Source organism: Phyllopteryx taeniolatus, chromosome 15 (genome assembly GCF_024500385.1).
Source record: "Phyllopteryx taeniolatus isolate TA_2022b chromosome 15, UOR_Ptae_1.2, whole genome shotgun sequence".
NCBI classification, from domain to species: Eukaryota; Metazoa; Chordata; class Actinopteri; order Syngnathiformes; family Syngnathidae; genus Phyllopteryx; species Phyllopteryx taeniolatus.
In genome coordinates this window covers 4,296,665-4,318,339 of record NC_084516.1, presented here as the reverse complement: position 1 = coordinate 4,318,339, position 21,675 = coordinate 4,296,665, and the positions used below count along the sequence as shown (strand labels likewise).

Sequence of the window (21,675 nt, the reverse complement as noted above, 5' to 3'; positions counted from 1 at the left end):
AAAACTAGAACAGAAATCCACTACACAAGTTTTGTTAGCTCGGTGTTGTATTGGTTGCATCACTCACCTTCGAAAAGAGTTTGGGAAGATGACGTGAGGCAGGTGTTTGCTTTTAAATGCTTTTCTGTACAGTGGTGGCGTCGCGTGACCGCGGCGGACTTTGATGGGCACGGCTGGCCGGCGCCATGTTTGTCCCATTTTAACCAATGACACTAATAAATTTGCAATTATTATTTTTCATATTAAATTAGCGATCGAAAATAATTTTGGGTGGTGTGGAATACCAACTTGAAAAAAAAGCGGTGTTTGGAAACTCAAGCAAGATATCTTTTTTTCTGAAAAGTTCATTTTGGAGGACAGCGACAATATAAGCGGTTCAGAAAATGGATGGATGGATGAATAAATACTGCCACTTTATAATATAGTAATTGCCTTTGTCAAAAGGGCTACACAGCAACTTTGGCTTCCATTTTTGTTGCTGACGTCACACCAACACACGGCGGGCATATTGATTTTGCCGAGGAGAAAGGGGCGTTCCCACCGCAATTAGTTATTTACCAATTGCTCTAAAACTGATTATTGGAAATGCCTGGCAGTTTCATTTTCGGGAGCAAAAAGTACATGAAATATTGGCCATCTGGATGCTCTAGGTCATTTCACTGTCCCTTTGTGCTTTCATCTGAAATGTTCCTATTTTTTATTTTTGTGACATCACAATCGCAGTCCTACTAAACAGCCCACACTCAGACTTCCGATATTTGTCTCGATTTGTCTGTACTTTAAAGGTCGTGTATTTTACCAAACCAACCTTTTCTAGTATTTGGGATATTGTCTCTATGGTGCCTCAGTAAACATGTGAAATATGAATTAAAGTCGTCTACGCATTCCTGAGTTCCAGACGTTTTTCTGCAGAGGCCTGAAATTAGTTCATTGGAATTTCTCGAGCTTATCTACATCACTAGCGAAGATTTCCGCCTACCTCTCTGCTCCGAGGCAGCGATGGTAACGTAACAGCTCTCACAAGTGGGTATTCTACACGGAGGCAACCAATCAGTCAAAAAGGGGCGGTCTTAGCCAAATCTGGACAAAGTGGAAACAACACTGGTTCAACCAGAAGTAGCTGCCCGAGAGGCCTTTTCTGGACATTCGTATGACAGAACCAAGGTTTTTTATAAAACGAAATTGACACTTTTATATTAAGTCCGTGTTAGAGAGAGTCACTCTATGGAGGTCTAAATAGCCAAAATACGGGACCTTTAAACGCACTGTTGTGTAATAAATACATACAGTATGAGTAAATGAGAGACAACAGCGCCATCCGCTGGTGCACTGCGTCCTCCCTCACTCATACTGAGTGACTTAGGAATCTGGACGTGTGTGTTTTTGTTAAACGCTCCGACATTCCAGTGGGTCACTGAATGTCACACGGGGCGGGGTTGCATTCAGGGGCCCTCCTCTTTCCCCTCCCTCCGCAGCACCACCACGAGGCTCCAGTGTTGACAGACAGGCCGCCTCCAGGCACGCATCGCTCGGCCTTGCTCAGCCAAGCGCAGCCCTCCCCCCCCCCCCCCCCCCTCACCCCTCCACCCCCGTCCGTCCTCCGACACCCGCCGGGACAAGTAGCAATTATAACCCCCGCCCCCCCTCCTCACTCCCCGCTTGGAAGCGTCTTAATTCGGTGGCTCACAAAGGTTTTAAGCGGCCGTGCGGGAATTACCCGCAGTCCGGTCCCCCGCATTTAGCACGGAGCTAAGCGGACCTGGAGCGAGCCGCCCTCTCTTCATTTGTCAACAAAAGCCCTTCCCCCCACGCAGGCTCCTTAAAAGGATGGTTTGGCCAACAACCGAGCCGTGGCTAACGTTCTCGCTTTCCCGTCGCCTTCATATGCTGCAGTGTTGACTTCCCCCCTCACCGTCGCCGAGCTAGCATGGCGGAGCGTGCGGCCAAGCGGCTCTGCTGTAGGCCGGGCTACGGCTCGACGTGTCGGCCGGACCAGCGAGCCGGAGCCGGCGCCGGGGCTCCGTCGGCGGAGAGCCCGGAGTCGTTGCTGGACATCGCGGCGAGGCGCGTGGCGGAAAAGTGGCCCTTCCAGCGGGTGGAGGAGCGTTTCGAACGGATTCCGGAGCCCGTACAGCGGCGGATTGTGTACTGGTCGTTCCCGAGGAGCGAGCGAGAGATCTGCATGTACTCGTCGTTCGGAAGCGGGACGGAGGAGCCCGGCGGCCCGGAGAGCGGCGACGAGACTCGGCTGCCCTTCCGCCGCGGCGTCGCTCTCCTGGAGGGCGGCTGCGTGGACAACGTCCTGCAAGTGGGTGAGTTGAGCATTTTTATTAAAAAAAAAACCAAAAAAAACAATAATGAGTCCAAAATCAAAACAAGCACATTGAAGAGCGGCCACAAAAGAGTCAGCGGCGACAATGGGGCTTTAAATCCTCTCAATGGGAATGTGTGAGCGGGGCTTTGAAAGCAGCGCCTTCTGCTTCGGGCACTTTGCATTTCCATTGCAAGCTTTAAACGCCCTAAATAGAATGAAAATGAAAGCGCACAAAGGGGCGCTTTGGAGCCTCTTGGCAACCTTTTTGCGCCAAGTTTGAACGCCAAGGGAGACGAGGTCATTATTTGCGCTTCTGCTGTCTTGTGTGGAATCCATCCATTTTCCGCACTGCTTCTCCACACTAGGGTCGCGGGCGTGCTGGAGTCCATCCCAGCTGATTGTGGGCGAGGGGCGGGGTCCGCCCTCAACTGGTCGCCAGCCAATCGCAGGGCGCATAGAAACAAACCAACCATTCGCCCTCATTCACACCTACGGGCAATTTAGAGTCTTCAATTAACCTACCATGCATGAAAGGTTGTCCCTTAAAACACATTAAAATATCGTCGGAATTATTTTAACTGAAGTTTAACATAGAATTTCAGTTTAACAAAATGTCCTCCTTAGTGGACATTTGTAGCCTCTTTCTTGTTCTGTTTTTCTGGAGCAGCTCTGAATTCCACTTCCGAAGAGCTGAAGACATTCTTTGATTTGTATTTATTTACATGGGCTGCCGAGGATATCCGAACTTTCAAATGTACTGGGCCTCAAACACCAGAGTTCCGACTGTGGCAGAAATCAGTTTTACAAGCAATTCAATTCCATTAAGATCATCAATGACCATGATGTTTTAGATAATGGCAAAAAAAAAAAAGTTGTCTCTTGTGGAGAATCAAGCCCTTCTTGAGCAAAGTAAGGCAAGAATGATTGAGAACAAGAAAATGGTACATTGACAAGCAAACGGTGCCATTTACTGGTCGCTTCCCAGTGCGCCAGCATGTACCAGACAAACCATGCCCAACTGGAATGAAAGCGTTTGTCTTGGCTGCACCAACTGGTCTGGTCTTGAACTTTGTGGTCTACCAAGGCAAGACATTGGAGAACAAGCTTTTCTTCATTTGGCAAATTCTGTTCCCCGGAACCTCCCTGTGCTTTGACAGTTTCTTTACAACGGTCAACCTCCTCGACTCCCTCATGAATATTTACAAGGTTCCCGATGAGCGCAAGATTATGGAAAGAAAGGAAGGGGGGCAACAACGAGGGTGGACAGACTTAAAGCCCTCCTGTACCTGATGTCATAAAGGTGCAAAGTGTTCCTTTGTGTTTCCAAGAAGTGGGATTGTTTTTGGCCGTATCAACAAATAAGCATAATGACGAAAAACAAAGCAAAAGTGATGATGGGCAGTTATGTTAATTGATTGTTCACTTTTTGGAATTTTCTTTGGGACTAATTGTTTGCCATCTCGGTTCAGTTTTACATGTACTGGTGTGGATATTTGTTCCCTACATTCAAAGTCTGAATGCTTTTGGGGAACAACGACTATTACTGAGCTCATTAGCTTTGCCTTCTCTGCCGCTTCTTTCGGCTGTGAATTACTCAGCATCTCTTCCAGTAGAGCTCAGTGCTGCCCGCCATGTTGTGGCACAAAGCGGTACTACCAGATCCACGCAGTGACGATACAAATTGTCAGTCGTACAGTAAATAGGTTTTCAGAATTCTGGCTTCTGCTGAAGTTCGGTTGAGCAGACGGCTAGATGACAAATTCCTTGTGTGTTTTTTTACATACTCGCCAATAAAGAGGATTCCCATTCTGATGCTGAATTAGCGGAGCTGCAATACAAGAAATGTGCATTTGAATCACCTTTCGATCCCACCATCCCAAACAAAACAAAAAAAAGGCACATTCCACTACCATCGTCAAGTAGGAAAGAGACGTGTAAAGAGGAAGCATATTGAGCACAAAGCGGGTGTGGGGGGTGTGTGTGATTCACACTGCAAACTGGAGCCGATTGGTTTTGGGGGCCGCGTTATGTGTAATCGGACGGGATGAGCGGGATCCTTCAAGGAATCCGCCTCGGTCCTCCTCAGTCGTTTTTCCTTTGATTATCAACCCCCCCACCCCCCGGCGGGCTCGCACACCTCGGGGCCTGTAATCCCATTTACTCCGCACGCTGCATTGGAATGCTAATGCCGTCCACTACACATCTGCGTGGCCTTTGTGCGCAAGCCTTGGAATTAGCTACATGGGTGCTTTTCAAACTGGGCTCCCTGGAGGGTGTCCTTGGGGAAAAAATACAAAATAAAAAAACATGTATCCCCTGTAACTAAGATGGCCCTGGACCCAAAAAGCTTTTCAAACCGTGAACTAGGACTCTTGTTTTAGCATGCGTTGGCGGATGTAAGCAAACAAGGTGAGGATTTCCTGGCTAATCAGAGCCAAGAAGCAATAAACAAGAGATGTCACCCCCAAACACACACACACACACACCTCTCCGGTGTGTTGAGGAAATGAGCTTTTAGAATGTTCTGCATTATGCGTAGTGGTGGCTTCTAGTCTGTTGCAGAAGCTTCTAAACCTTCTCGAGCGGTTTTTAGGACCAGTAGCTTACAGAACTTTTAGACCAACTTCTTGGGTGTCCATGGCTGCTTCTCGAGCTTCCTCAACAGCTTATACGTTTTAGAATAGATCGCAAATAGTGGTTTAAGCTTCGAGAGTAGACCTTTTTAGACCTGTCGGATCCAAAACCAGAACTTTTGACTGCACAAGGAAGTCGAGACAGTTTGTACACAGGTTTCTTACAGATGCGCTTAGTCGAGAGTTCCTACTCCAAGCTGAGTTTCCTGGAAGCGGCACAATGTTGAAAACGGCGTGTCGGAGACGCTACGCCACACTGGACCTCGACGACGTGGCGGCTTAATGCTAAAAGTACCGAAATTTGATAATGCCGTTACATCGTCTTCATTTTAATCAAATATTGTTGCAAAACATAAACGTTTCACTCGAATAGAACACATTTGAGAGTAACATTTCATCATTGCTGATATTTTAAGATCTAACTGCATGTTTTGCTAAGTCTTGCCACCCACTGCAGCCTGTAACGCAAGACATTTCAGTTATGTGGTCTCTCAGTCTGAACACTAGGGGGCACTATGCAAAAGTAGTACACGTAAGTAGATAAGAGATGAAGAACAACATGGAGTCTGGTGGATGGTCTGAATATAGATGCCGTGTTACTATAAAGTTAAGTAAAAATAAATACAAAAGTGCTTCTTGAGAACACCGCAAGTTATAAACGAAAACTGACAGGACAACTGTACATTTACACCATCATTTGCTGCGCTTTACCCGACATAGAGTTAACCACGCGGCCAGAGCAGTCGCCTAAACGTGTTGTCATCCATGTCCTTGAAGAATCTTCGTTCTGCCGACATTCGCTCTTACCCAGAAAGTTTATGTCTGGCCTTTGACGTGGTATCAGTGCCATAGTATCGGAGCATTTCTACGAGTACGAGTACAGACGTACAGTTTAGGCACTGGTATCGACACTTTTTGTGGTTTTGTGGATACTTTAAAAAAAAAAAAATAAAAATAATAATGTTTTGTTCCACCTCGTCTTTTTTTTTTTTTTTTTTTTTTTCCTAAAATGAGCCAGTGCTGTTGTTCTTATTTGCGTTTGCCGTTTGTGGAACGACAACGAAACGCCTCGCCTTCCTGCTCTCGGCTTTCACTAATTCATTGTATTCCGGTCACGGGCACCTTTTAATCACCAGTGATCAGGTTCTCCTTGTGCAAGCGCGTTTTTTTTTTTTTTTTTTTTTTGTCGTCGTCGTTGTTGCATTGCGAGTCCAACCTGATTTACTGTTTTATTGTTAATGAGAAGCAGCATTAGTCACTTTCCTAAGTCAGCCTGCTGTGCCCGGCATGCGCCTGCTTGTCGACTCTGCATCTTTTTCCCGTAAAAACGTTAACCACAATCCTGCTATTCAGACAAAAAAAAAAAAAGAAGAAATAACGTAGATGAGACCTGGAGCTTAAAGTGACTCCCCAAGAGACCTTTTTTTTCCCCCACAGGAAATCCAGCGAACACTTCTAATTTTGTCGCATTATATAATGTAAATAATATTGTCCATTTCTTAAGTTACACTTGTTAACATTTTAAGTTTGGTTAATTACAAAGTAACCTTTATGACAAACCAAAACAATATATGAAATTATTAAAAAAAAAAAAAATAATTAAAACATTTCATTTTAAATTTTTATTTTCTTTATTATTGTCATCATAATCAACCTGTGATTTGATACAATGTTTTTTGAAAAATTCTTGTATTTTGTGAAATAATTTATTTTCAGAAAAATTTGTTTTGTTATAATTTAATTATAGCGAGTGAACCATGAAACTGCTTAATCCCATTTCATGAACCTCCTGACGCTCATTTGTTAGGTCATTTAAGTCTCTGGAGCAGGAGGAAAAAAAATCCTCAACCGACCGCGTGGTCATGTGCGCCTATTACACGTTATCGCACGTGACCGCGCGCAACCGGCGCACACCAGCACATCGTGTACAAACGTCTTATCTTTAAACAACATTGAAAAACACACACGCTGTCTCGTGACATGGACATCCTGCGTGTCCGCAAACAAAGACGCTGTGGCTCACAATTCATGATATGCGGCTGCCTATATAGTGTTCGCTTGCTAGATCACGGTTCACCTATTGCGGATTCAGTGCATTGCCGATTTTCTTCATATTCACATCGTGCATAATTGGCAGTGCCATTTTTCTTTGGGGGCTGAGGGGGGGTTTCTTCTATTGTGGGGGTGGTCCGAAACTTAGTCCCCGTTAAAAACGAGGGGTTACTGAAAATCATACTCTTCCATCAATCTGTCAGGTGTGACTAATGGGAGTGGCCAGTGAACGTCTCCGGTCTGATTTTGTTTTATTTATTTATTTTTTGCTTGATAGCAATACAAATATTAATACAGTAGTGCCTTGAGATAGGAGTTCAATTTGTCCATGATCACACTTGCAACACTCATATCTCAAACCATCATGGCCATTGATGCCGTTAATCCGTTCCAGCCCCCCCCCCCCCCCCAATAAAATAATTCGGAAAATAGCACTCTATAATCTTGTACATTATAAAAACGCAGAGTAATAACATAAATAGAATGTATGAAGAAATCAAGCAATTTTTAGCAAATTTTCTGCTTCAATTCATTGGCGCTTGCGCTGCTCCTGCTGAGATGCGCACTTTGGCCACCTGGGGGCAGTATAATGCAGCCATATGGATACAGGAAATGCTTTAAGTCACATTTTAAGATTCTCAGCTGTCGCACGAGTGTAAAATAAGATGAGTAAACTGTTAATAATACTAAAAAAAAAAATAAAGCACCTTATTCGTCATGCAATTGAAAAATACATTAATCCCTTTTAGGACGTAAAACTAATCCCGCATGCATTAACTTTTCATGCTATTGTAAAAAAAGAGTTAAACAATAGAGCATGCAATATCAACCTTTTAAAAGTCCCTATGAATTAACCCTTTCTAATAAGACTTAAAAACTATAGAACGTGCGTTCTTAACCTTTTACACGTGTAAAAAAACCAAAACAAATTAACCATTGTCAATGCGACTTAAAAACAACAGAGCACGCATTCTCAGGAGTGTTGTGTTGCGAAAGCCACCTCCTTGGGGGAATTCCTCGGCCACCTTCGCCATTGATTAGCATGCTAGCGTGCTAAGCGGCTGGTGTCCACAGATTGACCCGGTTAACCCAAATCCTGGTTGACCTTAATTTGAACAGGGTCCAGCACGTCACATACACACACACACACGCACACACTAATGGCCTTAGCGGTCAAAGCCACTTGCCTGCTTCTGCTGCTCCCCCTTATGTTGATCCACTCTGGAGGCTAATCAGGCTCCTCAAGAACCCCCCCAACAATCAGGAGGTTGTGGGGATATTTCAGGCCCAGTTATCTTCTTAATTCTTTCTTTTTTTGTGTGTTGGGACCGCAGGATCTATTGTCTGCGTTTTAGTTCCACGGTACTTTATCGCGGCCGAATTTACAAGGATCAAGAAGAGGGTTCAGATTGAGATTACCATTGTGATCAATTACTGTGTCATGCGCACCCACTGAGCCCAACAAACACTTTTTCCCTGAAGTATTTACATTTGCATTTTACTGTCCTTCAACATCTTGTAAAATACACTGGTACCTTGACTTCTGAATTTAATTTGTTCCGTAACCAAGCTTGTAACTCAGTTTACTCTCCCCAAAGTAAATAAAAAACTGTGATATAGGGTGAAATTATTTATTATATTACTATACAGTATATATTTATAAGAAAGGGGAAAAAAAATGTCAAAATGTGACTTTTGAGTGAGTGGAAGGAAAAAAAATAAAGAAATAACAGTACTGTAATCCCATCACAAGTGGGCAAGGAGAGCCCACTGAGCAGAACAAACAGTCCAACGCGCAAATGCAAAATGAAAACACTCGCAAGGAGCAGACGCTCACACTGAACTAAAACTGGCCAAAAGTGACTCGAGCTCACTGAGCCACGACCAACGTTTTGTGCTGGATCATTTCCAAGTAAGCTAACACAGTTTTTGGTGCAACAGTGACCCGTTTAAACGGCTCTGTTAATGTTGAACTGCTAAGTGCATTGAAATTGCAGACTGAGCGAAGGTGGAACTAACAAAGCGTTTGTACAACGCAACAACGAGGCAGCGTCAATCTCCGCCGCCTTCCCGTCTGCGCCCCGTCGAGGCGGCCCGGGTCTCGTCACGCCTGGCCCGCAGCTGAACCGCTGACGTAACGTAGCGAGGCGGAGGAGAGAAGAAGAAGACGAAAAAAAACTTTCTACGTTCTCAGCTGAGTGCGCCGGGAGGTTTGGTTTGGCGGCGAGCCATAGTCCTGATCTCAGCATTCTGTCATGCGCTTCCTCTCTGGGCCCGCTTGCGTCATGCGGCTTGCGGCAACCACGCTCAATTCCTTCCTCCAGCGCCCGACGCGACGGTAGGGGGGGGGGGCTACGGGAGGTCGTGCTCTGCATTTGGAAAACGACAAAAAAGGCCAAAGCCGCCCGTTGAGGCGTGAACGAGCACTTTCCGGGCCGAGGTGCGCTTTGTGTGCTCGAGTGGCCGTGACAATGGGACCCGAGGAGATGCACCGCGGGGGAGGCTGGGAGGAGGGACACGTAAACAAGCCTTGAATGGCCATGCTAGGTTGAGGGCTAACTCTTAGCAGCTAATTAGCTGTGCCTGTCCTGTCCAGTCCTGTCCTATATTGTCCTGTCCTTCCCTCGCATGTTGTGTAGCACTACTGACCCATACAACACTCAACCAATGTGTCATTGTACTAGTTATATAATGCTTTACTTTCCTCAGTTTGTTTACAGCTCGTGCTTTGTCTTTTGTCTTCTTTTCCTATATAATTGAGTTACCTTTTCACTCTCCTTTGTTTTTTCTTTCACTCCCATTTAATAACTTTATTCTGTTCGCCTGAACGACGGAAATTCTCAATAAATATCCATCAGAATACAAAGAAATGAGATTGGCAGCTAAAAAAGTTCACTGTGACACATTAAAACTGTTCTGGCATAAAACGGATACAGATCGTCCTTTCTGCTTGACCTAACAGGCGAAGAAGAGGCGAGAGAAGAAAAAAAAAACCCCACTATTGTGGCCAACTAGATCCTCACTGATGATAATTTGTGTTGCACATATTGCAATTGCACCAAATGCTTTGCTGCCTTAGTTGAAAATGGTCCCGCACAAAATATTCTATTGCAACCCATTTGGGCGGCAAACTTGTCGACTATACTCTGTGTTGCTCTTATAACCAAAAACAATTATCTTAGTTGGTCTAGCGCCAAACATTTTCCTCTTCTGGTTTCTGTTGCAATTTCTATTGCAAAGCCGTTTCGGTGGCATAGTAGTTGACTACACTGTATCGCACCAAAATTCTTATCCTAGTTGAAAACAGTCCAGCAGAAAATGTTTTGTCTGTTTTTTGTTGCAATCCGTTTCGGGTGGAATTCAGTTATCAAACGTGTGACTTACCGTCGTTTTCTTACTTCCGCGCAGGCTTCCACCTAAGCGGCACGGTGCGTGAGCCGGCCACGCCCTCGGAGCCGGAGCTGCTGTGCAACGTGAGCGTGAGCTTCGACCGCTGCAAGATCACGGCGGTGACGTGCGGCTGCGGCAACAAGGACATCTTCTACTGCGCTCACGTGGTGGCGCTGTCGCTGTACCGCGTGCGCAGCCCCGAGCAGGTCAAGCTGCGGCTGCCCATCTCGGAGACGCTCTTCCAGATGAACCGCGACCAGCTGCAGAAGTTGGTCCAATACCTGATCACGGTGCACCACACCGAGGTGCTGCCCACCGCGCAGAAGCTGGCTGACGAGATCCTGTCGCAGAACTCGGAGATCAACCAGGTGCACGGTGAGCGCAGTGTTCACGTCGGGATGCACCGAAAACACATGCGATCATTCAAAATATAAAAAAAAAAATATATATATATATATATATATATATATATATATATATATATACCTCTCTATAGACCACTTGCTTTCATTTTGCTATTTGGACATGTTTGAGTAGAATGAATTCAGTCATATATTCTTTATGCTCTTGAAAAAGACTGCTATCATTGCATCTTATGGATTCACTGATGATAATGAAAATGTGAATACAAACGAAGTGTGTAATACTGCCCCCAGTGGCCAAGGCAGGCACACCACAAGGAGCGGCACAAACTGTTTAATTCTTTTACGTTTTATGTAATTATGTTATTACTCTGTTTACAATATCATAGATTGCTATTTTCCTGACTTCTGAAATTGCAGTATACCTTGAAACCGGTAAGCGGTTTGTTTATTAGCGGTGCCATCGGAGAACGCTTTGACTTTTTCCACCCGGAGCAACGCGTGACGTGACGGTGAACTGTCGTGTGGCGGTCCACAGGCGCTCCCGACCCGACCGCCGGGGCCAGCGTGGACGACGACAACTGCTGGCATCTGGACGAGGAGCAGGTCCAGGAGCAGGTCAAGCTCTTCCTGTCTCAGGGCGGCTACCACGGATCCGGCAAGCAGCTCAACCTCCTCTTCAGCAAGGCAAGAGGACCCCCGCTGAAGTACCACCCCAACGCTCCTCTTCCAATGTGTTTACCCACAATCCCGCTTTTTGTTTGGCCGCAGGTGCGAGAGATGCTAAAGATGCGGGACTCCAACGGCGCCCGTATGCTGACGCTGATCACGGAGCAGTTCATGGGGGACCCTCGGCTGGCACTGTGGCGCCAACAGGGGACCACCATTACCGACAAGTACAGGCAGCTCTGGGATGAACTCGGTACTTGCAATTATTAGAAGATAGCTCGTCAAAATACCACAATGGTCAAGAATTGCAGCGCACACTAAGAATGAAACAGACACTAATGCCTGGTCGCTCGTAGATGAGGTAAAAAAAAAAGAAAAAAAAGTCAAATAGATATTTTAATTATCATGTTTTAATTATATTACTTATTTGGTCATAATGAATTAGATATTTTACAAATGTTATACGGATATGTATTTTTTAAGTCATGTATTATTTATAAGTCATGTAATTATACTTAAGTTAACAACGTTTGTACTTGTATGTATAGAATTGTTTGTTTTTATGAAACAAACAATTTATTTGTAATAATTTGTGCATAGTTGATTAACCAACTAATAAAAAAATACAGTTGTTATATAATACCTGTAAAAAAAGAAAATATGTAAAAAATATTGTCAATAGAAATAGAATAACTATACATTTTTTCATATTCAGAATTTATATATATTGGATTTGTAGAAATTTGTAATCTATAAAGTAAAAAAAATCTAATGTAATATAAAAAAGAAATACAAACTATCGAATGAAAATATAGAAATAGAATAAATAAAAGAAAAAAATATTACCATAACATACATACAGTATATCAATTGTAAATGGTCTAAAATATTACAATAGTAATATTAATAAATATACTTTTTATTTACTTACATTCCAAAACAAACTGAAATCAAGTCTGTATTAAAGCACTTCTGCCTTTTAAGTGCATTCTATAATAGTAACAAAAATAATAATAATATGATATTTAGCGCTCTCCTCTACTAATGTTAGCATTACCATCGTCCTTGGGTCATCTCTGTCTTCCCTTTCAGTAGGGGGCAGCGTGTGATGTGCAAAAGTGTTTTTTTTTTATATATTTTTTTTTACTGTTTATCATCGTTTTAAAAAACAAACAAACAAAAAGAAAAACAATAAAACCTAAAACTAAGCATGATTGTCCAATGTGTTTTTCCGGTGTAAATCTTAGTTCTTGCGTCACCTCCTCCGCACTCCCACCCCCGCGTTGTTGTCCTTGGCGCAAAGAGACAACTTCCCCACACCCTCTCGTCTTCACCGCTGCTGTCTTCTTGGTTTCGTCATGTCATCCTTTATTCACCGCCGTTCATTGTCCATTGTTTACCTGTCATTTTCACGCCCCCCCCCCCTTTTTTTTGTCCAGTGCGCATCCAGGGATTAGTCGATAGTTGCTAATGCTAACAATGCTATGATGCTAACGTGTTAGCAGTGTATATAGTTCTATCTAATGGGGTTCTTCAGAATAGTCAAATTACAATATCAGATGCTAACAATGCTAATACGCTATATAGTTGTGAGCTAAATGATGAGGTGATGCATGCGTGTTCCTGCAGGGGCGCTGTGGATGTGCATCGTCCTCAACCCTCATTGTAAGGCCGACCAGAAGACGGGGTGGCTCAGGCAGCTCCGCCGCTGGAACGGCGTGGACGTGTGCCCCCTAGAGGACGGAAACCAGGGCAGTAGCCAGCTCAGCAACATCACCAACGCCATACCACGAGGACACAACGCCAATCCCGGTGAGGACCCGCCTTACTACCGGGACTCTTTTTAAACGTAAACAGGCATGGGAGGTGACTCTCTCCACAAAGAACCTTAAGGAGCTCATTTTGTGGACATAACAATAAATGCTGGAACGGCTTTCCATTATTCGATATCCTTGATAGCCAGCATAAGGTTCATGTACTAGTACGCTCTTTGTCCATCCAGCCACCCATTTTCCTCACAAGGGTCGCAGGCGTGCTGGAGCCTATCCCAGCTATCTTCGGGCGAGAGGCGGGGTACACCCTTACTGGTCGCCATCCAGTCGCAGGGCACATAGAAACAAACAACCGTTCGCGCACGCATTCACACCCAAGGGCAATTTTGAGTTTCCAATCAACCTAGCATGCATGTTTTTGGGATGTGGGAGGAAACCGGAGCACCCGGAGAAAACACACGCAGGCACGGGGAGAACATGCAAACTCCACACAGGCGAGGCCGGGATTTGAACCCCGGTCCTCAGAACTGCGAGCCAGATGTGCTAACCAGTCGTTCACCGTGCCGCACACTCTTTGTCCTCACGAGTAAAACAACTTTGGCATACTAGTCGGGCAAACTACACTCATGAGGCAAAACTGCATTATTTGAAAACCGCAAGCTACTAGTACTAGTGACATTGTAAAACTACTTGTTAACATATAGTGCTTCACAAGTAGTGCACAGATGTCAACTAGCGCCGTACAGAAATGTTTGCATAAAAAGACTGGTAAGGATAGAAGTAGTGAATCAATGCTTTACTAAAATAAAAGTACAGACTCAGAAATATACTGAAGTCGAAAAGTAAAAAGTAAGAATGGATTTTTACTGTATACAATACATGTTTTGATAACTTGGCACACTGAAACAAATATGACCTATTTTGACAAAGTAAGGGATAGAAAGTACAGGTATATTTTCAAATGAAGGAAATCAAAGTCAAGCGTAGTCAGACAAAATAAATACAGTACAGTGATTCCCCCACTATTCATGGCAGATCAGAACAAAGCCTGACCGCAAATAGTAAAAATTCACGAATAATTAACAGACCCCTAAATGGGGGCTCATAATTGTGTATAGATGTCACAAGATGGTAGCAAAGCCTTTAAAACCGAGAGGATCATAAAGCACCAACACCAAGCATCTAGCACGTACACCATAATGAAGCCATGTTACATAAACGACTGTATTCAGTTGTTAAATTATTCAACGCAAACCACCTCATCAATAGTAGTAGCTAGCATACTAGCCAAAGTAACACGATAGCACAAATTGACATGACATCACACACTGGCAAATTCGTACACTAGCACTTTGCACAAACAGTATTGTCATTTAACGCGGCTTTTGGCATTTACACAATAATAAATGGGAATGCGGGTAAATCCGTAACGGCAAACTAGACTCCACGAGCTATTCGTAGCTGCAAAAGGTGAGATTTACAAACATCGATTTCACTTTGACTTTTGTTGTTGTGTTGCTGACCACCTCCACTTCAGACTCACCTCAGCGCACGGTGTTCACGCGGGCCATGGAGGCCTGCGACCTGCACTGGCAGGACGCCCACCTGCAGCGTATCCTCACCGAGGACCGCTACGTCGACCGCTGTCGCCACGACAACCCGGACCTCTTCGACGGCCGGGGGTGGCCCCTGTGGCACGGTGAGACAAAGCGAACCGTGTAACAAAAGTATGCTAGCTTAATGCTAACGCACAATGGGAAACATCATAGATGGGCTAAGGTAAATTAGCATCGATGGTTCTCTTCCAGTGGACCTCAGTGCTGCCTGGCATGTTGTGGCGCAACGCGGTACTACACTAAAGTCGCTCAACTTCATAGTTGCCTCTATAATGTAAAAAACAAAACAAAAAAACAATTGCTTGAAAATCTGCGCTATGTCTAGGTCGTACTAAAATTCCTCCAATTACCAGCGAGTTAAATTCCTTGCCTTTTTTAACATACTTGGCCAATAACTCTGATTCCGATTTTCAGAGCACGTCCCCACGGCGTGCGCCCGCGTGGACGCCCTGCGTTCTCACGGGTACCCCAAGGAGGCGCTCCGGCTGGCCGTGGCCGTGGTCAACACGCTACGCAGGCAGCAGCGCAAGCAGCTGGAGTTCTTCCGCACTCACAAGAAAGGTATCTTATTTATTGACAATAGTCGGATTTTGAAAATAAAATAGTAATGCATGGTCAATTTTAGTTGGATTATATATAATTAGTTTAAGTATAATGAATTTTAAAAGGTCAAATGGGTATTAAAGATCATTTATTTTCCTTTTATTTTATTAGTTGTTGTATTTACAATAAACCCAATAAGTAATTTAATAATAAAAATTACAAAAAAAACATTTTCATTAGTAAATTTTAGGAACAAAATGGCTAAATTCATGCAATAGAATAATTGATTTTAATAATAATAATTTATGCAAATCTTTCAACTGTATTATATCAAATGTATTTATGATTACATAACCAAATTTGCTCATCAGTTAACAAATTATTTAATTAGATAAATACAAGATATTAATACAAATGAAATATAGCTTTATAATCTGTTTGAGGGCAAAAAACATAACAAACATTTTAATAATAAAATCATGCTAATTTTTCAGGTGTATTCTAATTTATTGAACGAAGTAATATTGAATATGTAAAACTTTATTGCAATAAATCATATAGCAATTTATTTAATGGGATAAATGCATTTTTAAAAAATTACTAGAAATTAGTATTTTTGTTAGCAAAAAAACTGATAAATGAATGCAACATATAAAAGTTTATTTTAATAACGAAATACTAAGTCATTCTCATTTTTCTAATTGATTTAATTAGTTGACCAACTATTTAATAAAATGTGGAAAATGAAATGTATGTAAAATTGTATAATTTAGAACATGGCTGTACATGTACTCTTGATAATGTAAATTCTGAGTGGGCCAGATGTGTAAAACAGTTCATTTTAATCATGAAATGATAGTTTATGCTCATGTGACATTTTATTTCAAATTAATTTAATTAGAAATCAATTCTGTAATAAAATATCCATACCCGTGCTCGCTCTTGTAACATCTTACATGACACGTGTGCGCGCAGAGGTGCTCCACAAGGGCATGACCTCCGTCACCAACCTGGAGGGCTGGGTGGGACACCCGCTGGACCCCGTGGGCACCCTCTTCAGCACCCTCACGGAGACCGAGACGGACGCCGTGCTGGACGAGGGCGAGACGCCGGCGGCGCTGGCGGCGGAGGTGGCGCTGATCGGCCTCGGGCAGCAGCGGGTCATGCCCGACGGGCTCTACGCGCAGGAGAAGGTGTGCCGCAACGAGGAGCAGCTGCTGGCCAAACTGCAGCAGGTGGAGCCGGACGACGTGCTGGTCAACGTCTTCCGCAAGCAAGCCGCCATCTTGCTGGACGGTTAGTCGACACGGCACCCAGAAAGTTCCGCGTTCGCCAATGTTTTGAAAATTCAGCCCCTGAAGCCAGTTATGACATGACATTTGGTAGGCAAGTCTATCATGAGTAGACTCCCAAAAACGTCTCAAGAAGCCATGCCCGACTTCCGATCTTGGTTCAGAGCGGATATTTTGGTCATTTCCAGAGCCCCTTTGAGTTTCACTCAGCAGCATGAAATTTGGTACACGTCATTTCCGTCACTGACCTTTTCTGCCATGTGTGTTTTCCTGCTGGCTCCAGCTGGTCCGTACAGCGGTCTGGGCGAGTTGCTGTACAGAGAGAGCGTCCCCATGCATACCTTCGCCAAGTATCTCTTCACCTCGCTGCTCCCTCACGACGCCGAGCTGGCCTACAAGATTGCACTGAGGGCCATGAGGTAAGTGGAGCGCATATATTCACCCATGTGCCCAAACAGCAGGATCTTCACTTTTGAGAGGTCCAAGAACTTTGTGGGCGATCAAGCTTTGAACATATTTAACTGGAACCTTTTAGATCCAGGAGCTACACTTGCCAAGAACGAAAAGTTCCCGGAGTAGGAGGGCTTAATGGCAAATTGTTCATCGTGTCGCTCTTGTGTGTTCCAGGCTGCCGGTCCTGGAGTCTAGCGTGACGTCCGGCGATCTGTCCCGCTCGCATCACATGGTGTCGGTGGTGGCCAATCGTTACCCTCGCTGGTTCACCCTCAGCCACATTGAGTCCCAGCAGTGCGAACTGGCGTCCGCCATGCTCACCGCTGCCAAAGGTACGCCTTATGACCCGCCAGGAGTTTTCCTGGCGCAGGTTGAAGCAAAGGATGTCCTAGGGTTGCAAAATTAAACAATACATGTTTTCAGTAGTGATACAGTGGCACAATTGGGCATATACTGTAGCTCTATATTGTGGATTTCGTCTGTTGCAGGTGGGTCTGGAACATATCTGCCTCCATGAAAGGAGACTCGGTGTCAGGACAGCCCTACACGGTCTCGTTATTTCAGAGTTTTCTTTTTCGTCGTCAGGTGATGCTCGCAAGCTGCAAACTGTGCTCGAGTCCATCCAGAAGAACATCCACTCCTCCTCGCACATCTTCAAGCTGGCCCAGGACGCCTTCAAGATCGCCACCTTGATGGACGGCCTGCCCGACCTGACGCTGCTCAAAGTCTCTCTGGAACTGGGCCTGCAGGTAAGGCGCAACTTCTTCGTGGTGCGAAACCACGCCATCGTCTGTCCGTCCGTCGCTAATTCCTACTCTTTGGTAGGTGATGAGGATGACACTGTCCACCCTCAACTGGCGGAGACGAGAGATGGTGCGCTGGCTCGTCACGTGTGCCACTGAAGTCGGTGAGTTGACATTTTAAAGAACACAGAAGGAGGAAAAGTCGGGGAGCTCTATTTTCTCATATCAGCTTCTTGGAGACTCCCTGGTGTGCTCCCTGGGGACTCGGGTGAACACCGAGGGGGTCTTCGGTCCGCTCCCTGGGGAGTCTCAAGTGCAAATGAGCTCTGTGGGCGTTTGGCTTCTGTGGCATCGGCTCCCCCCGTAAATCAAACTTCTCCTGCGGGGTTGCTAACATGAGTGCAACTTTGCTAGGGGTTGGCTGCTTAGGCCGTCAGCCACAGATGTTGTGAGCCATAAATCAGAATTTGAAATTTTGTAAAAAAAAATTGTCAAGCTTTTTCCACTCTTGTCCATGTGTCTCAGGCGTGTTTGCACTGGACAGCATCATGCAGAGCTGGTTCACCCTCTTCACACCCACAGAGGCGACAAGCGTGGTGGCGAGCAGCATCATGTCCAACAGCACCATCGTGCGCCTCCACGTGGACTCTCGGCAGCAGCAGAACTTGGCCAACTCGGCACGGACCCTGGCCCTACAGTGCGCCACGAAGGACCCGCAAAACTGCGCCCTGTCGGCCCTGACGTTGTGCGAGAAGGACCACGTCGCCTTCGAGACGGCCTACCAGATCGTGCTGGACGCCGCCTCCACGGGCATGAGCTACACGCAGCTGTTCACCATCGCGCGCTACATGGAGCCTCGCGGCTACCCAATGCGGGCGTACAAGCTGGCCACGTTGGCCATGACGCACCTGAACCTCAGCTACAACCAGGACACACACCCGGCCATCAACGATGTCCTGTGGGCGTGCGGCCTCAGCCACTCGCTGGGTAAAAATGAGCTGGCGGCCGTCATACCGTTGGTGGTGAAGAGCGTCAAGTGCGCAACGGTGCTGTCGGACATCCTGCGGCGCTGCACGCTGACCGCGCCAAGCATGATGGCGCTGCACAGTCGCAGGAACACGGCTAAGCTGATGTCGCTGGACAAGGCGCCGCTGCGGCATCTGCTGGACGCCACCATCGGCGCCTACATCAACACCACACACTCGCGCCTCACGCACATCAGCCCGCGACACTACGGCGAGTTCATCGAGTTCCTCAGCAAGGCGCGCGAGACCTTCCTCATGGCACACGACGGCCACGTGCAGTTCACGCAGTTCATCGACAACCTCAAGCAGATCTACAAGGGCAAAAAGAAACTCATGATGCTCGTGCGAGAGCGATTCGGCTGACTGATGAAAAACAAAAAGAAAGATAAGCACCAAAACGCCACTTTTACTTGAGTTTTATCCTACAACTTGAAATGAACCTAAAGTCTTATTGAGTCTTTGAACATTTCAAGCGATTGGACCGAGATGTGAATGACAAAAGACTGCAGTAAATCTGTTTATCGCAGGGGATGCGTTCCTGTCTTGATGACAATATGCTATATAGAGACCATCGCTTAAAAATCGGCAATATAGTGGGGGCCACCAACGATGAACCGTAGTGTAGCGGGGGTTCACTGTACTTGGGTGCATCTGTGACTGTGAGACTTGCTTTTTTTTTTTTTTTTTTTTTAAATGAATGAGTTTTACACTGAATACAAACGTTAACCTCCACCTCGCCCGTCGCTTACAACCTCTAAGAGAAGAGCGGCTTTGAACCAAATGGAGTGACCAATCAGTACCTCTTCTTCTTTTAGTATCCAGCTTTATGGCACCATGTTGGGGTTAGAATTAGGGTTGGGATTTGGGTAGAGTTATGGTAAGGGTTGGGGGTTACAGTATATATTAGGGTTGGTGGGACCCTAACCTCAACTCATTGAGGTGAGGGATAGATATGGTGTAAGGGTAGGGTTGGGTTAGGGCGGCGCGGCTGATGTTTGGATTCCAGTTGGGGTAATGTTAGGGTTAGAATTGGGGAAGGGTTGGAGTTGGGTTAAGTTCGGGGGTCTGGGTTGGAGTTGGGTTAATGTTGGGGCTCAAGTTAATGTTAGATTTGGGTTAAAGTTAGGGATAGACAAGTGGTAAGGATGGGGTTGAGGACGGATTTGGCTGGGTTAGGATGAGGGGGTTAAATTTAGGATTAGAGTTGGGGTAAGGGTTGGGTTGAGGTGCCGCAGTTCAGGCTTGGGTTCCAGTTCTGTCCCAGTTTCAGGAAAACCTCATTTGGTTTAGCTTGCTTGCTGCACGTTAACAGAAAACTCAGGGATTTCTCTTGGGCGGAAAAAAAGAAGAAAGGAGAACAAAAGCATTTTATATGTAAATATGAAAAATATATGGGCAACAAATATATGTTAGCTAATTTATGACAGAAGAGTCTATGTGAGGCACAATACTTGAAGCTGCAGTACTTTTTTTAATACAAAAAAAACAAAAAAAAAACATATCACGAGGACTTGACAGGAAGTGGACCAGCAGAGTGCATTGTGGAAGGAAGAGCGAGCAAACCCAACGAAACTGCTTCAAGTTTCACTTCCGAGCTTCATCCTGAGAAATGTTCCTCTCCTGTGGTCCTGAGCAGCCTTCTTTCTTGCCTTGTCGTCTTAACGCTTTAAAACAACCATATGTAAAAACCATTTCAGCATTTATTCCATATGCTTTCTATCCAGCTCCAGGTCCATGTCGTACCCGCTTTGTCCTCACGAGTAGGACAACTTTTGCATACACTAACTACACGGAGTAATTTCTCAAAACTGCTTTCCATACAACCAAATGGGAGCTGTGACTACCAAACGTTTGTGTCTTTTATTTTTTCTTTCTTTTTTTTTTTTTTTTTTTTTTTTTTGATCATTTCAGCTGTGTCGTCGTTAGTGGCTTTTGTTTTAGATACTGTTATTTATTACGCTAGATAAAAGGAAAAGATTGTACCGCAGCGTGGACATGCTCATGAAACTGATGTTTGATACACTGATCCGTTTATTTATGTAACTAAACCACTGTTTTATAAACTTGTTCAAAGAATTGTTTGCCTTATGGATTAAATGTTTAGTTCTTGTTTTTGAAAAGGATGAAATGTTTCTTTCGTCGGTGACTAAAGCTAGCCTAGCCAATCAGCGTCCGATGGTTAACTTGTAGAAACCTTTTTTATTTTTTTTAATGATTTTTTTTCAATGGTTGAGTTGTGTACAGAAGACAATTATGGTTAGAATGTGCTATTCAGTGACCATAGAAAAGACCTAAATTTTACCCTCTTTCGCTAAGATAAATTAGCATTAGGGGAGAATGTTAAATTCGGATTAGCGTTAGGCTAGGGTCAAGAATAGGGTTTCAAAGGGGTGGAAAGTTTTTGTGAAATTTCCATTGGAAGTCAAAATGGGAATTGTGGTTATATTCCAAATTGGAAACATTCAATCGGAATACATTTGGAATATATGAAAATTAACTGGAAATTGTGGCTCTTTTAATTGAAAGCTTTTGTATTCAAACATAAACGTTTTGTTTTGTCGTAAGCAGACATCCACGCAAAATAGATGGCGCTCGTTGCCCACGTGCGAGGGTGTTAAAGAAACTTAATTGTGACATTTTTATTTTTATTTTACTTCACTCAAACGACGGTGTATCGAAAGCCCTCAAAGTTTAGCTTGCAGCACAGCAAAAACCAACCTAGCGACGGCTCATAACTTGGGAAAACTCACAAATTGGGGCAGTCGTAACTCAAGGTACCCCTGTACTTGAAATCTAGTTTTAGGATTACGC

At 44.7% G+C, this 21,675-nt stretch overlaps 1 protein-coding gene across 1 annotated transcript; it reads left to right on the top strand.

Moving 5' to 3' along the window:
• The first annotated feature begins 1,602 nt into the window (after positions 1-1,602).
• Positions 1,603-20,992, top strand: zswim6 (zinc finger, SWIM-type containing 6). Its single transcript, XM_061800298.1, has 13 exons — positions 1,603-2,312; positions 10,408-10,764; positions 11,290-11,438; positions 11,523-11,673; positions 13,050-13,232; positions 14,730-14,891; positions 15,223-15,369; positions 16,327-16,647; positions 16,927-17,062; positions 17,271-17,428; positions 17,682-17,845; positions 17,922-18,003; positions 18,365-20,992. Exons 1-13 carry the CDS (start codon positions 1,928-1,930, stop codon positions 19,225-19,227), a joined length of 3,258 nt encoding a protein of 1,085 aa, XP_061656282.1. The 5' UTR covers positions 1,603-1,927; the 3' UTR covers positions 19,228-20,992.
• Positions 20,993-21,675: the final 683 nt, after the last annotated feature.